The sequence below is a fragment of the Pleurodeles waltl genome, chromosome 3_1 (genome assembly GCF_031143425.1).
Source record: "Pleurodeles waltl isolate 20211129_DDA chromosome 3_1, aPleWal1.hap1.20221129, whole genome shotgun sequence".
NCBI classification, from domain to species: domain Eukaryota; kingdom Metazoa; phylum Chordata; class Amphibia; order Caudata; family Salamandridae; genus Pleurodeles; species Pleurodeles waltl.
This window is the reverse complement of record NC_090440.1, coordinates 381,231,245-381,247,141: the sequence shown is the minus strand read 5'-3', so window position 1 is coordinate 381,247,141 and position 15,897 is coordinate 381,231,245. Positions and strand designations below refer to the sequence as shown.

At 41.7% G+C, this 15,897-nt stretch overlaps 1 protein-coding gene across 3 annotated transcripts in view; it reads left to right on the top strand.

Annotated features, from left to right (window-relative positions):
- Positions 1 to 15,897, top strand: part of LOC138284127 (lamin-B3-like) — a 225,792-nt gene that overhangs the window by 69,552 nt on the left and 140,343 nt on the right. For all 3 annotated transcript variants that reach the window (XM_069222571.1, XM_069222568.1, XM_069222569.1), the window contains exons 4-5: positions 6,155 to 6,325; positions 12,554 to 12,679. In XM_069222571.1, the coding sequence (XP_069078672.1) occupies positions 6,155 to 6,325; positions 12,554 to 12,679 (297 nt within the window). The remainder of the gene's footprint in view (positions 1 to 6,154; positions 6,326 to 12,553; positions 12,680 to 15,897) is intronic.

The window sequence follows — 15,897 nt, the reverse complement described above, 5'->3', positions numbered from 1 at the left end:
AAGTGGAGATAGAAGGGAAACTAGTAGAAGAACCAAAAGTATTCTCATAAACAGACCCAGCCATACCGGCATGATTTATGAGAAAGTATGCGCAACATGAGGGGGGGAACTGTTGAAGGGGAAAGAATGATCAATCATAGGATCGCAGGGAGAGCTCAGAACTTTTAGCACAGGAATCTTTGCCATTGAGAAGCATCCACTTGACGACTCAATGGAACAGATTATAATGATTCAGAGCATCCGTACAAAATTAAAGTAAAAAACTTTGCCTGCTCGAAAGGATATCACAATAACAGATCATGTGTGTAATGAGCAAATTTGTCTTATGTTTTTTTTTTATCAACTTAACTTTTTGATATATGGGTCACTTTTCACTGAAGCCTTTGACTGACTTGGTGACAAAATATATCCAGACCAAATTGCATACTTATGGGATTATAAAAGTACCCAGGGTTTGTGGTCGTACCTCGACGGAAATGAGAAATGGCCAAATATATATATATATATATATATATATATATATATATATATATATATATATATATATATATATATTATTTATATATATAATTTGTTTTAACTGGGGCGGGCAGAAGGTGGGAACTTTCCAGCTGTCAAAAACTTGGAACAGTGATTTAAAAAAAAAAAAAAAAAGCCTCTAACACTCACCTTTTCACTGAATATTTCGTAAGTGGCAGTCAAGATTTCTTGTTTTTTTCAGTTTCAATATCCATTCTGAATTTTCTGAATTCTGCCAATTGCCATGTGTGTAGATTCTACATGGTTTACCTGAGTAATTAATTGTTGGAATAAAAAAATAGAAATTGATATTTCACTACGTAATATTTTGCCCTTATGCTGATCAACAAAAGAAATGCATCATTATGTCCATAATGTTCTTCCAATTGCAGAGGTATATAGTGTTTGTAAGGTGTACATAAAATCTAGACTCTTGGAGGAGTCCTTGGTGTGGCTTGTATAAATACTAGTGTTTTAAAAAAATTTATTATTTACTTATTTATTTTTGCCCAGAATGTCCTACAAGCGTAAAACGTTGCTGAAACCACCCACATTCCTTTCACTGCCCATGGGATTTGGCTGTAACGTTGGAGCCAAAGGCCACCACAGACATTTTTGACAACTAGACACCTGGGACAGGCCAGGATTGTGTGCTATGTATCAATTCCCACTACCTTTTCTTACTCTAACAGACCCTGTTCAGGGTATCATAGGTCAAGCAGGGCTACTGAGTCTCGCCTATAGAGGTTGAGGTAATTTTCCTTTTATCTCTCTGGTCCATCCTATTATGGCTGTGTAGACTGGCCCATTTATAAGCCCTTCAACACTTAACTCTTAATGGTAGTAATAGCGAGCAGTCAGAGGCTTCTCGGTGAAGAATTATAGGGGTGCTCAAGATCAGAACTCATCAGTCACACAGCATCACTTGTCCAACCCAGTGATTTGCTTAAAGTACTTATTTACATACCAGCAGTAAATGCTATACAAATAATAATGCTCAAGCAGAATTTACTGAATTGAATGCTGGGCTAATCATATCTTTATTCACTGTCTTGTTACTCTCTGCCTGGTTTCTCTCTTCCTTTGGTCTAGGCTCTCAACCCCCAAGCCACCATTCCCCCAGGATTGTAGGAATTCCAATGGAAGCTTGAATATAGGCTGGGGTGCAGATTAACCACTTTGCTCAGTTCATCACAGTCAAAAATATTCTCCATCCAGATTCTGGGAAAGAACACATGCTTTGATTTGAAATCTGCCTGTTCCTGCAGTATTGAGGTTGCTGTCCTTTGCAGCAGAGAGAGCCAATGTCCAAGGCACTTTAGGCTGAAGATTCAACTAACTTGGAGTCGCAGTGGCTCCATGGATTGGATCTTGTTTATGTTGTACTTCTACCAACTTCTGGGTGATAGGTCTTGGACTCCACTTAAGTTGTGTAACCAAACCAGTCTCTAGATCATAGTGACATGAGATAGGCTGCCATCAAATTTCATCCAATGGACACTTCTAAACTCCGGCACCAGCTCTGGTTGTACAGCAATCTTCCGAGTACTCTGCAGAGCACTCCTTTTAATGGTCATAGAAGACTCGAAACTGGATCAACAAGTGGGTCCAATATTTATACAGTGAAAACATGCAGCAGATCCACTGTCCTCACATCCAGAACTCATTAAGGCTGGTTCTCTTTTCAATGAGAAAGGAGGACCAGCATCTCCACATTGCTATCCTCACAGCTGGATAGTCCCCCAACTTGAAGCACCCCTAAAAAAGGCACAAAGCATGAACTGTGGTGCAATTTCTGCACCTGGCTGTCGTTTGCCACACTGAAAAATGATCAGGGGAAAGGTAAAAGGCTGGTCTCCCCCCTAAGTAGTCCTAAGGGGTCCACGTCACCCTACACAATAGACTGCAGTCTCACCCTCCACCCTTATTATGTACTGAATTGGCAGTTCTACGGGAATACTAATCAAGACCTAATTATAATTTCTAAAGGAGCCTCGTCTCCTTTCTCCCCACTTCAGGGTCTTAGGCTCTTCCCTCCAGCTTCAGGATTGTCAGCAACACACTTCCTCTGTCTGAGGAAAACCACCTTCCCTCCATAAGTGCACAAGGCCAGGCACATCCAAAATGGCCTCCCCTGCTCTCCATTACATGGTTAACTTATGCACACAATGTATGAACAAAGTATGCTGTGTGCAAGACTAACACACCGCATATGCTGGAGATGTGGGCATTAGGATCCGGTTCAGCTCACAGAAACAAAACTTTGCTTGATTGGGCCAGTAGGACTTCACTCCAGTGACCTGTATGAAATGTCTGGTAAAACTATGGATTCACCAAACACCATATGCTTCTACCACTGTTGTATGTGCTAAATTCATAAGGAGGACAGTATTCCACTTTCAGTGAAACAGGACACGCGCTCAATTTCCTCATATTTCTGTGACAGAAAACTGAACTGGCAGCCAGTAGCAAAAGTTCCACCTCAAGTGGATGGACCTATCGCAGCATACAGAACAGTACAAAACGTAGACTGTATAAATCAGTGTAGTGGCAATGTGGCCTTAGCATATTTAGAGTTTTGGTCCATCCAAGTCACGTGTTAGGTTCACCCACACATGTGAGAGACTGGTGAAAATGTGTGATGATAATCTTGCTGTTGACTGGAAGTTCTTGTGGGTTCTGTCACATAAATGTTTTTGGCCTATACTTTGACATTTGCCATGCATTCTGAATTAGAATACATGTTGCAAGCAACACTACCCTCGATTTCCCTGGGCTACAAGTGTTCAAAAATGCCCAAGGTTGGTAGGGTTTTTGGGGTACCGATTGGCCCCAGACCAAATGTTGTGCCATAGAAAATGAGATTTGTTTTCTTCAGGTACATTTTGATGATTGAAGACCATTCTGTTAAGGATACAATGCCAGGATCCGTGCAAGGTGCATCCCATGGATTTACCTGATCTGAAAGATTTAGAGATGCCCAGGGTTTTTGGGGTGCCCAGGTGCCAACTGACCCGATGCCCTAGTTTTGACATATGTTGAACATTTCTGGATCCTACAGTTTGTTCAGATGCATGCTAACTGCACCAGTCTAGATTCCACTGGGCCACTAGGGTTCAGAAATGGCCAAGGCTGGTAGGCTGACCTTGTGTTTGTGTACTGCATTCATGCCCTAGACAAGTGAGTACATTTTATTTTATAATGATTGTTTTTGGGTAAGAGCAATAATGGGTTAGCAGAAAGATGTTAAACCCCTAATTCTGCCAAGGGTGTAAGGGTTGTCAAGGGCCCCAGGGGTGTGTTAAGCAATGATACGGCAAACTAGTCCCATTTCATAACTGTTTTTTTGTCTTCTTATGATGTTCTAATATGAATTATGCCCCCTGTTAGCAGATTGTAGGTAAACCTCCACTTTGCCACACAGGGTGACAGAAACATTTTCTTGGGCTAGGGGTGTGAGGCATGACCCAATACTGGGCCCTGTCTGCCCAGCCCATACACAAAAAAGTAATCCCTGATGGTTTAGTGAGCTCTAACACCACTGAGCACTGATTAGGGATAGTTCTCCAGTGTTTCCCTAAGGGTCATAAATACTGCTTTGGGCCCCAGGGGAAGAGGAGTGGCTCCAGTCATAGGCTTTTAGGACTCTGCACACTTTAGCCCTGGTTGGAAGTGGTAAAATGTTTGTGTTCTCTCCCCTAAATCTGGTAGAATAGGCTCAAGCCCAATGCACCTATTTAATGTACATGTAATTCCCTAGTAAAAGGGGTACCATGTGTCCCTAGGAACTGTAAATTAAATACTACTAGTGTGCCTGCAGCACTCATTCTGCCACCCACTTAAGTAGTTCCATAAACAGGTCTCCGATCTGCCATGCCAGCCTGAATGTGCAGTTTTAAACTGCCATTTTCACCTGGTAAAATAAACCATTTGCCAGGACTAAACCTTCCTTTTTTAATAAACATATGTCACCCTTCGGGTAGGCCCTGAACAGCCCAAGGGGCTGCGTCAATGCATTTAAAATGTTGGACATGTACATTTAAATTTTACATGTCCTGGTAGTGAAACTTTTCTAAATGTATTTTTCATTACTGCAAGACCTACCTCTCCCATGGGATAACAATGAGTTTTAATAGCTTACATTTTGGAGCAGGTGGACAGATCAAGTTTGGTTCCTAAAGAATTGTAATTGAAAGTCCTCTTTAGTGGTAAAGTTTTTAATTTTTTTTTAATCATAATTCTGAAAATGCCACTTTCAGAAAGTTGGGATTTGTTATCCTAACCATTTAGTGCCTCCAGAATGTTCCTGGGTCATATGACTAGGTGAAGCAGGCAGTTGGTCTTTTTGTATTGCTCCCAGATGCTGATACAAAGGGAAGCTAGATGTTGACAGGGTAGGCTACTGTGAGTTAACGGAGGGGGGGAGCTGTCACCTAACCATCCTTGCACATCACAAAGGCTTTGCCTGAGCACTCTCACAAAGTTTTTTTTGACACTGGTCTTTTGTGATCTCAGATAATCTGGGGCAGGCGCAGGGAGTAAGGGGATGCCTGACACCTCAAAGAGGTGAAAACCTCTAGAAACTTCCTCTACTTCAAAGTGGGCACCAGATGTAAATATTAGGGATAGGTGGAATTGGAGGGGTTTCATGTCCTGGAATTACATTAAATTGCACAGAGTTTGACGGAATTCCACCATGGGGCAGAGTGGGAACTGCAATGTGCAGTGCATACCCCTCAGTGCCCTACATACTTATATAAGGGCACTGAGGGGTTTCCACTGCACATTGCGTGCCCACTTTGCCCCTTTGCAGAATTCTGCAGAATTTTAATGTACTTCCATGGAATTAAAACCCCACAGATTCCTCCCACCCCCTATTGAGCACAGGTTAATTTGGACTTTGCTTGTGACTTCACCCTGACCAGGATTGTGGCTGCTGCTTCAGTAGGGTTTCACCCCCCTCAACCAGTGACCTAATGTCTTAGTTACATTTGTTTCCCCTTCCACTGATGTCTAATGAGCTTTCTGCTTCATTGGGTTGGGCCGATTAGTGGGACGACTGTGCTCTTCAACCTCTGTCTAGACCCATACCAGCCTATCCTACTTCAAAGGTCTTGCTAGGCTCATAGAACCAGTGTAGATCTTAACTAGGAAACTGAAAGCATGCTAAGTTATTCCTCAACACTCACTCACCAGGGCATCAGTTGAAGGGGAATTAATATTGATGGTAGTATCTATAACCAAGACATAGTATTTGCATTCAGATTTCTTGTATGTTTTCCATGTCTCTCCAAGTCTATTTATCATTTAAAACTAACAATATCATAGTGTTAAGTTGGGATCAAAAAGGGCCCACTCATCTTTCTGATCAAATACGGTGTTCTTTGTTTTTACATGATTTTACTAATGTAGTTGTTTCTACATCGCCTTGTTGCAGTTGAGCAAGCTAGCACAGCGTACCATTTTGTTAATCTCAACTTTGTTTTAGTCTCTGCATTATCCAGTTTACATATATTGCATCCTTCTTTTATTAAACCTCTGATTCTAGACTTACATCTTTAAGTGTAGCATTTGCTGCCCAACTATTTACGGGAAAGTAAACACTGCCAATATGATTGATCCCTGTTTTTTAAAGGAACTCAGTGAAACTAAAAAGCGCCATGAGACCAAGATTGTCGAAATAGATTCAGGTCGCCGTGTTGAATTTGAAAATAAACTTGCAGAAGCTCTACAGCAGCTCAGAAGTGATCACGAGGAACAAATTCAAGATTACAAGGATGAGCTGGAACGAACATTCAGCGCCAAGGTTAGTTAAAGTACTGATCTATGTATAATCATTTTGAGACCCAATAATGATCAATTGTGTTTTACAGTCTCAGTGAAATTATTGTTTAGGTTGTTATGTCATACTAGACTCCTCAAAATCTGGATTCAGCAGTACTGAGTCAGCACTTGTCGCAGCGACCAATGACATCGGAGCCCTACTTGACTGAGGAGAGACTAACTCTGATCCCCCTAGAGCTCTTGGCAGCCTTCTATATGTTCTCTCACCACATACTCCTCACAAGACTGCACAACATAGGACTCCAAGGAGATGCAGTGAGATGGATCGCCTCTTTCCTCATTGGAAGAACACAAAAAGTCCATTCCTCCCCCCTTCACCTCCGAACCCAAGTGTTGAAAATGGCCCACTCTGCAGGGTCACCCCTCAAACCTTTTTACCTTTCTCCCTCCACTTGTTTGCTGAACTTGTTCCACATTCAGCATAACAAACGAACCATGTCGACTCAGGTCAACTCCATCTCCTCCTCCTTCTGCTTCTTTATCATCTGCATGCTTTGTAGGATATTCAAATGGCTACCCAAAAGCTCCAGAAACACCATCCACCCAGGCCCTCATCTCCTGCTGACTGGACTACAGAAATACTCACTATGCAGGAATCACAGCTCACCTCTGACTACAGACCATACCAAATGCTGCAGCCAGACTTGTCTTGGATCTCCCTTGACAAACCCACAACACCCCTGCCTCAGGGAACTCCACTGGCTCGCTGTACAGAAAAGGTGCCAGTTAAAGCACCTGACCCATGCATACAAGGTCCTACACAACTGTGGACCTGCCTACTTGAACCACAGCCTGGACTTCCATCAGCCGAACAGACACCTGTTCCTTGAATCCCTTTCTCTAACCCTCTCCCCCGCATCTGACATAGCAGATGCGGAGGTCGCTCCTTCACTCACCTTTCAGCGAAGACATGGAATTAGCTACCCTTTGATTTACAGAGTTCCCCAACTCTTCCAGAGTGCTGGAAGTCCTTGAAGAACTGGCTAGTCTGCTAATCAACGGGACCCTGCCAGTGCCTGGATACCCTCATGCGTGACAAGTAGCGCTCTGCAAATCTTCTGATTGCTGGATGCAAAAGGAATGTAATGCTGATAAGCAGATTGTTAAACTCAACAGTCACAAGAGCACAGAAAGGAGTTTGGCAAGTTTGTAGATTTTGAGCTTAATGAGAAGATATAATGGAAAGGAGAAGACACATAGAAAGAGGAGTAAATATTACAGGCTTCAACAGGTACAATTATCCCATGAGAGAGTGTTTGACTTTAGTCTGCAGAATGAAGGTGGTGTTTCTGTATTGTGCTACACAAATGAAAATGTCTTTCTGTTGTGTATGATAATTTAGCAACTATCTGTGGGTTTTTCACAGTACAAATGATGGTACAGTCTTCCAAAGACCATTCAACCAAATCCAAATAGCTCTAAAATGTTTGGCATAGGGTTCTCTGTCAATTAGATTGTCCTAAATAACTTTTTGCCCATGTTCTTCAGCAACACTGGAAGCCCCTGTTAAGTTTGTGTCCATCGAAACTATTAAAGATTTATTTAGGAATTGGCACTGAAATCCACTGATATTCGCTAGTTATTGTTCAGTAAATGATCGCTGCTGCACAACAAAATACTGACTAAGCAAAAAGAAGAGCAAAGAGGGGCTAATGTTTTCAGATTACGTAGATGAAAATGGCACTAGTGTAATTTAGCACTGAAATCTGCACGGTTTGACAAGTTATATCAACATTTGACTCTGCCTGTCTAAAGGTTGGTGCACCAGCACGTGTGCAGACTAAGCAATCCAGGAATGAGTTAAGTTATCCTCCTGTTACTGTTATCTCATGCGCTATTTTTAAATAGCACACCTATTTAACACCGTGCTAAATAGCACCTTGATAAAAACCAATACCATCCATGTTGTGCATGTAGTTCGGGCCCAGAAAAATCACAGAATGCTTTTGTGTGTTGAAATGAAAATGCTGATTACGTGCGTGTTCTGTTTGTTTCAAAAGATATGCAAAAAATTGGAAAGCCCTATGAATATAGCACCAAGTGTTCACATGTGCACTAAGTGCCACAAGAGAAATTGGAATCAGCACAAGCCACAGTATCTGCATTCTAAGATTTCAACAGGGTAGGAGAGATGAATAGCCCACACTCACTCACACTCCACTGCTCACATTAAGGTACTGCATCAGACAAATCAATTTCGAAGTGGATAAGATCTGTTGTCCAAATAAGCATCCATTTTAAAGGAAACAATCAATAGTGGATGGAGGGGGCAAGCAGTGATGAGGGAGAGTATGAGGGGGGGCAGGTCCATGCAAATTTACTCACCATACAGCCACCCACCCACCATTAAGAAGCATAGAGAGAGAGTGCAGAAATCCAGTGTGGTTTAAAATATTTAGAATGCAGATCGCACCATAAACTCCGGCAACACTGAGATTTCAGTGCTGCTCAAAGAATATAAATTTAGCAGCCATGAACCCTAAACGCCAGTGACACTAAAATTTCAGCAATCACTTTGAAGTTGGTGAAAGAAAAGGCGCACTCGGAAAACAGCGCCTGACATTTGATCTTGATCTTTGCTCCTCAAATTTGATGAGATAAGAAAAAGCTTTCTAGGCCTGTTTACAGAAAGTGAGCAAAGCTCGAAGGGACGGACAACAGGACTGATATTGTGAATTGCTTTTCAACAAAGGAAAAATGAATTCCTAAAACAGATGCTAAAATGGTAACCAGTGGATTGATTATAGTAATTGGTCCCTGCTCTTGGGGAGGGCTAAACACAGCAAGAGGCATGACAAAGGCATTCCATGGACAAACGGGGAGTAATAATAAGAGAGTGACGATGGAGCCAGCAAATTGGAAGCCTGTGGATGGGCGGAAGCCCACGAAGTGTATACAACATTCCTTGAAGGCACAGAGAAAGCTCTGTCTACCCTAGACCTAAAAAGGTGGCAAAGAGGATGGTACTATTTATGAAGTAATATCTTCTCCTTCCCAGAAGTGAAGTCATGTCTCACTTATGACACAAGGTGTTCATTTATTTCCTTTTGTTGCACTGGAAAGAAAGGTAAAATAAGGTTAAAAAAAATACTGAATAAACCTAATCATAGCTTCACTTGATTGACAGTGTTTTTTTTTTGCTCATTGGCTTGCCTTGTATTACAGCTTTTTTGCCTGCAGTGAACTTTCCGATCCTTCCAATATTAAAAATTGTAGGAGTTTTCATGATCTCTGGAATAGGTAGTCTGGATGTTATGCTTCACCCAGATTATGAAAGGTTGTATGCGCGGCATTTGGTTTATAAGGATCTCGAAGCACAGCAGAGTGTAGACAAGCAGTGTATTGCAACTATCAGAATACCTGGCTCCAAAATGCAAGGGGAGGGAACGAAAAGGTTCCATAGGTATCTGCAGGGACCATTTAAAGCTGCTCAATCTGTTTTTGTTGGAAACTCTGCTGCTGTCCAATAAGTGAAAGCAAACTGTTTGAAAATACAATACTATTCTGTAGTATTGTGTCCATTGATTGTTTGCTGCTAAACAGCATGTGGAATTCAGCTAATTTTATTCAGTCCTTTTTCAATTCAAACCTCTTTTGACCAATTCCAAGTTTCTGTTGGCCAATAACTTCGCCTGACATTAACTAAGCCAAGCATGGATCTTATTTTTTAATAAGTTGCTACCTGTTAGAACAAATACATTCTGTGTGTTATTGAATAACAACAGATGGGAAAACCTGTTAATTGACATTGGAAATGGCTCTTCACGCAGCTCAGAATACAGGGAGTGCAGAATTATTAGGCAAATGAGTATTTTGACCACATCATCCTCTTTATGCATGTTGTCTTACTCCAAGCTGTATAGGCTCGAAAGCCTACTACCAATTAAGCATATTAGGTGATGTGCATCTCTGTAATGAGAAGGGGTGTGGTCTAATGACATCAACACCCTATATCAGGTGTGCATAATTATTAGGCAACTTCCTTTCCTTTGGCAAAATGGGTCAAAAGAAGGACTTGACAGGCTCAGAAAAGTCAAAAATAGTGAGATATCTTGCAGAGGGATGCAGCACTCTTAAAATTGCAAAGCTTCTGAAGCGTGATCATCGAACAATCAAGCGTTTCATTCAAAATAGTCAACAGGGTCGCAAGAAGCGTGTGGAAAAACCAAGGCGCAAAATAACTGCCCATGAACTGAGAAAAGTCAAGCGTGCAGCTGCCACGATGCCACTTGCCACCAGTTTGGCCATATTTCAGAGCTGCAACATCACTGGAGTGCCCAAAAGCACAAGGTGTGGAATACTCAGAGACATGGCCAAGGTAAGAAAGGCTGAAAGACGACCACCACTGAACAAGACACACAAGCTGAAACGTCAAGACTGGGCCAATAAATATCTCAAGACTGATTTTTCTATGGTTTTATGGACTGATGAAATGAGAGTGAGTCTTGATGGGCCAGATGGATGGGCCCGTGGCTGGATTGGTAAAGGGCAGAGAGCTCCAGTCCGACTCAGACGCCAGCAAGGTGGAGGTGGAGTACTGGTTTGGGCTGGTATCATCAAAGATGAGCTTGTGGGGCCTTTTCGGGTTGAGGATGGAGTCAAGCTCAACTCCCAGTCCTACTGCCAGTTCCTGGAAGACACCTTCTTCAAGCAGTGGTACAGGAAGAAGTCTGCATCCTTCAAGAAAAACATGATTTTCATGCAGGACAATGCTCCATCACACGCGTCCAAGTACTCCACAGCGTGGCTGGCAAGAAAGGGTATAAAAGAAGGAAATCTAATGACATGGCCTCCTTGTTCACCTGATCTGAACCCCATTGAGAACCTGTGGTCCATCATCAAATGTGAGATTTACAAGGAGGGAAAACAGTACACCTCTCTGAACAGTGTCTGGGAGGCTGTGGTTGCTGCTGCACGCAATGTTGATGGTGAACAGATCAAAACACTGACAGATTCCATGGATGGCAGGCTTTTGAGTGTCCTTGCAAAGAAAGGTGGCTATATTGGTCACTGATTGGTTTTTGTTTTGTTTTTGAATGTCAGAAATGTATATTTGTGAATGTTGAGATGTTATATTGGTTTCACTGGTAATAATAAATAATTGAAATGGGTATATATTTTTTTTTTGTTAAGTTGCCTAATAATTATGCACAGTAATAGTCACCTGCACACACAGATATCCCCCTAACATAGCTAAAACTAAAAACAAACTAAAAACTACTTCCAAAAATATTCAGCTTTGATATTAATGAGTTTTTTGGGTTCATTGAGAACATGGTTGTTGTTCAATAATAAAATTAATCCTCAAAAATACAACTTGCCTAATAATTCTGCACTCCCTGTAGAGTAGCTGCGCGTTTTCGGAGTTTGTAAGATCTTTAGACTTCCATGCTCTATGTATTACTTGCTTTAAATTGATTGATTTCGGTGAATGAAGAGATTTGATCACCCTTAGATATTTGAACCTCCTCCAGCAGCGCACAGTTATAAACGCCAAAATGTAAGATGGATTAATGGTGTCAATGACGATGATTCCGTCTCATATTGGAAGGATTGTGATGGGGAGAAAGAGATGCACTTTACAGAATGTAGTGATTTCGGCACTGTTTTTGAGAAATAAAGACTTTCTAACTTTATCACAGGCAATAATGCCTTTCTTGCTCATTTGGAAATACTTGACGCTTTTTTTGTTGTGAATTATGCTCCCAGTGAATTAAAGTAATGCCCTTAGTGTTCACAGCATTGAATGCAATTTTATAAACCGTACCAAATCACACTTTAGGTAATTTAACAAAGTTAATCAGTGAAACTTCCATATCGCTTTAATTTGCCTGATAATAGAGGCTAAAGAATGCATATAGCCCCTTAATAAAACACACTGTCATGTTTAAAATCGAATTGTTGAAATGCGAGGTTTCTGCTATTTTGCTAATTTAAATGGGTGGAATTTGAGTGTCTTTTTTACCTTGAACATTCTGTTACTGCTAGTAATTATTTGTATTTTTTTTTATAAAAAAATGTTAATCAATGAAAACAAAGGCTTCTAACGTGAAAATGTGGAACCAGCACATAAAATGAATGTAATGTCATCTCTGCATACGTGACAGAATGATGATTTGAAGGCCTTGATGGTATGATACAGATTGACTTCCAGACCAATCCGATTAATATTCATGATTTTATTTCACAGCTGGAGAATGCTCAGCTTGCAGCTGCTAAAAACGGCGATTATGCAAGTGCTGCAAGAGAGGAGATGACTGCTGTGCAGACTAGAATTGAGTCTTTGACAACTCAGGTTACCGAATACCAAAGAAGGGTAAGCTCTGTGTGCTTCAAACATTGAGCGAGTCTGATGGCTTTAGCGATGGTGTGTTGCATGGTTAGATCAAGGTGCACTAGTTCACCTGCAAAGGGATACCATCTTTCATTTGACTGAAGAGTGGAGTCTGAGGTGGGTGAGTTGAGGGGCAACAGTATGATAATTACTTTAGAGAGAGGAGTGATTGTGCAAGTTGGGTCAGGAGGCATTTCTTCGGAGTTGAAGGGAATTAAATGGGCGTCCCAGTTAAAAGAATTAGAACTAGAAGAATGAGTGGTGTTTAAGACAACAAATAGGTTGTTAGTGGGGTTTGGAAGAAGAAGCTTTACATGGGGTGTGTAGATACTCAAGGGATGTGTTTGTCATGGTTGAGTCACGAGGGTGGCATGTTAGTGTTTCAAGGCGACTGTCCAAACAAGGTCCCTCACCCTAGTCAGGGTAAAAGAGAATCACCCTCAGCTAACCCCCGCTCACCCCCTTGGTAGCTTTGCACAAGTTAAGCAACTTCAGAGTGCTAGGTGTAAAGTATTTGTACCAACACACACAGTAACTTAATGAAAACACTACAAAATGACACAACACAGGTTTAGAAAAATAGAAAATATTTATCTAAACAAAACAAGACCAAAACGACAAATATCCACAAGTATGACACAAGTCAAGTTATCAATGAAAATGCAAAAACATTCTTCATGTCATTTTAAACACAATGCTAATGCTTTTTGTGTGAAAATGTACCTTGGGCACCTAAAAAAATAACCCCTCACGGGTGAGTGTGCATCAAAAGGGGCTTGCGATGCGGCGATTTCACTCACAAGCGAGACCTTGTGTCATTTCTCCTTCAGTCGGGTCGGATTGCTAAGAAGTAAAGAACACAGTGATGGACATCAGAGAAAAAGCATTAACTTTAAGGGACCAAAATAACCTTGTGTCTCTCATCCTACCTGACCACACAGTTACAAATGAAACAAGAATGAAATCGGAAAATAAAAGTATTATCGCTAAGTCTCAGAATCGAAGGCCATGGTATGTGGCGTCCCCCAAGGATTAAGACTTGTCAACTTATACATGTGCCATATAGCGCACCTGGTCAATACATGAAAGGCTGAAATGTCAGTTATATGATGCACAACTTCTAGTATACCTAAGGAACAACTCCATTACTGACAGAGAAAACTTATTTGGTGATACTTCAAACACTGGATGACCCTTAGTTGCCCTTGTCTAAAGAGTGATAAGACCGAGGGGTGGCCAGCGAGCTGATCGGGTGGACATGAAGCCATTGAGCTCTGCTCACAGCTACCCAGACTACCCCTGATCCTGAAGAAGGGGTGATGCAGTATCTTGTAGCAGCTACAGGACCCAGAAACAGCAGCTGCCATTTTAATAAGTGGTGTGGGGCAGCATCATCATCTTCATCCTGCCCACAGTGAAAAATTAAGCTGTCATTCAGCCCAATAAGAATTAATGGTGTAAAGTACTATCACAGAACTTTACATAAGTAGAGGCAATACTAATCTTGAACGAGCCATCTTTAAAGGGGTCAAAGCAACTCCCCAAAATCACATCAGACTATCTATCGGAGAGGGGGGGGGGGGCATGATTTGTCTGGTGGTGCCGTTAAGGCTCCCAGCAATTTCAGAGAGCACCGTAGGTGTTATACAGAATTGTTGCTAGCTGATGATGTCCTGGGGCCCCCAAACCATGCTAAGTCTCTTTATACATACTTCAACCCACTTGTTGAGCACATACAACTGGCTGAACTATGTTTTGGAAGATGGAGGGAAGTGACAGTAGGCCTCGAGTGCTTTCCACACATCTACTACTGCAGCATGAGCTGATGCAATGGTGACTTGTTCTGGGATCCCAGAAGGTGTGGAAGTAGCTCAGCAAAGCAAGTGCCACATGGATGAAGGAGCACTGCCTGATCTGATAATTCATACTCTGCTAACCTCTCTGACAAAAGTCCACAAGCTTTAAGAGAATGCTTTGCTCGCTGGTGGTGATAGCCACACTAGTCTGACTATCTTGGAATTGAGGCATCCTAACCAGTGTATTCAAAGCACTCTGAGGAGAACCAAGCATCAACATACTATTCACAATGGCTACCAATAGACCGAGGCACAACCTCAATCAAGGAAATACTATGAAAACCACCACTTAAGCTGACCGATGCAAGCTCTGAACAGAGGCTCCCCATAACGGGTATGACAGGAATTCCTCCAACAGTTCCTGCAGGAAATTAGGAGATTAGCATCAGTATTTGGACCAGACCTAAAAGAATATGTCAAAGGTGTACAAAAGGGCATTCAAAAGTTGGGCTGTAGGGTCAATGACTTTAAAACTACAACTGATGACCGAACTGAGCAATTTCATCAATCCGGGATTCGTCTGGTAACTCTAGAAGAGCAATATGAGAAAATGTCCCTAACACAAGAAGGCATAGAAAATAGGTCATGGTGGAATAATGTGTGAATCTGAGCCTTCCAGGGGTTGCAGAGGGACCTGATGCCAGAACATATATTCAGCAGCTACTACATTTTATTTGGAACAGTGCAGAAGATCCCCCGATTAGGATAGATAGAACTCACAAAGTAGCAGCAATTGGGAATCGCAGAGGTCACACCAGATGATATTGGCTGGATAGACTTCTATGATGAAAAGGAAGAAATTATAAACAAGATTTTAAAATGGTTGATTTAGCAATTAGAACACTTCGCTGATTGAGTGATTTCAAACCCATCACATAGCACCGTTGGGCTCACAAAGTACTTACCAGTCGGGTTATCCTTTCCACTTAATCTTCGGCTGAAAGTCACAGAAGAGTTCCTTGGAGGAAGACACTTAGCCACAACAACACATCATCACCAACTAGAGGCTGGTCAAGAAGAGAAAGGACAGTTGTCAAAAATCGGAGCAAAAAAATATCACCAACATTCACTGAAATAGTACACACTAGAAATGATGCGGTTGGAGAAGTGAGAAGACTTAAAAACAACGCAAGTCGCCTGTAATGGAGGGGTAGACATCAGAGCCTCTACTGATAACAATGAAAGGCCTATTCACAGCACATGAAAGGTCACAGTGGGAGGGACCTGAGAAGGATTACCTGTGGGTGGTGGAGAGAGATGGAATCCTCCGCATAGAACAAGGGGGCAGTCAGCACAGAAATAATTTACTCATTACCTTACACAAACATGAATAACACTTTTTAA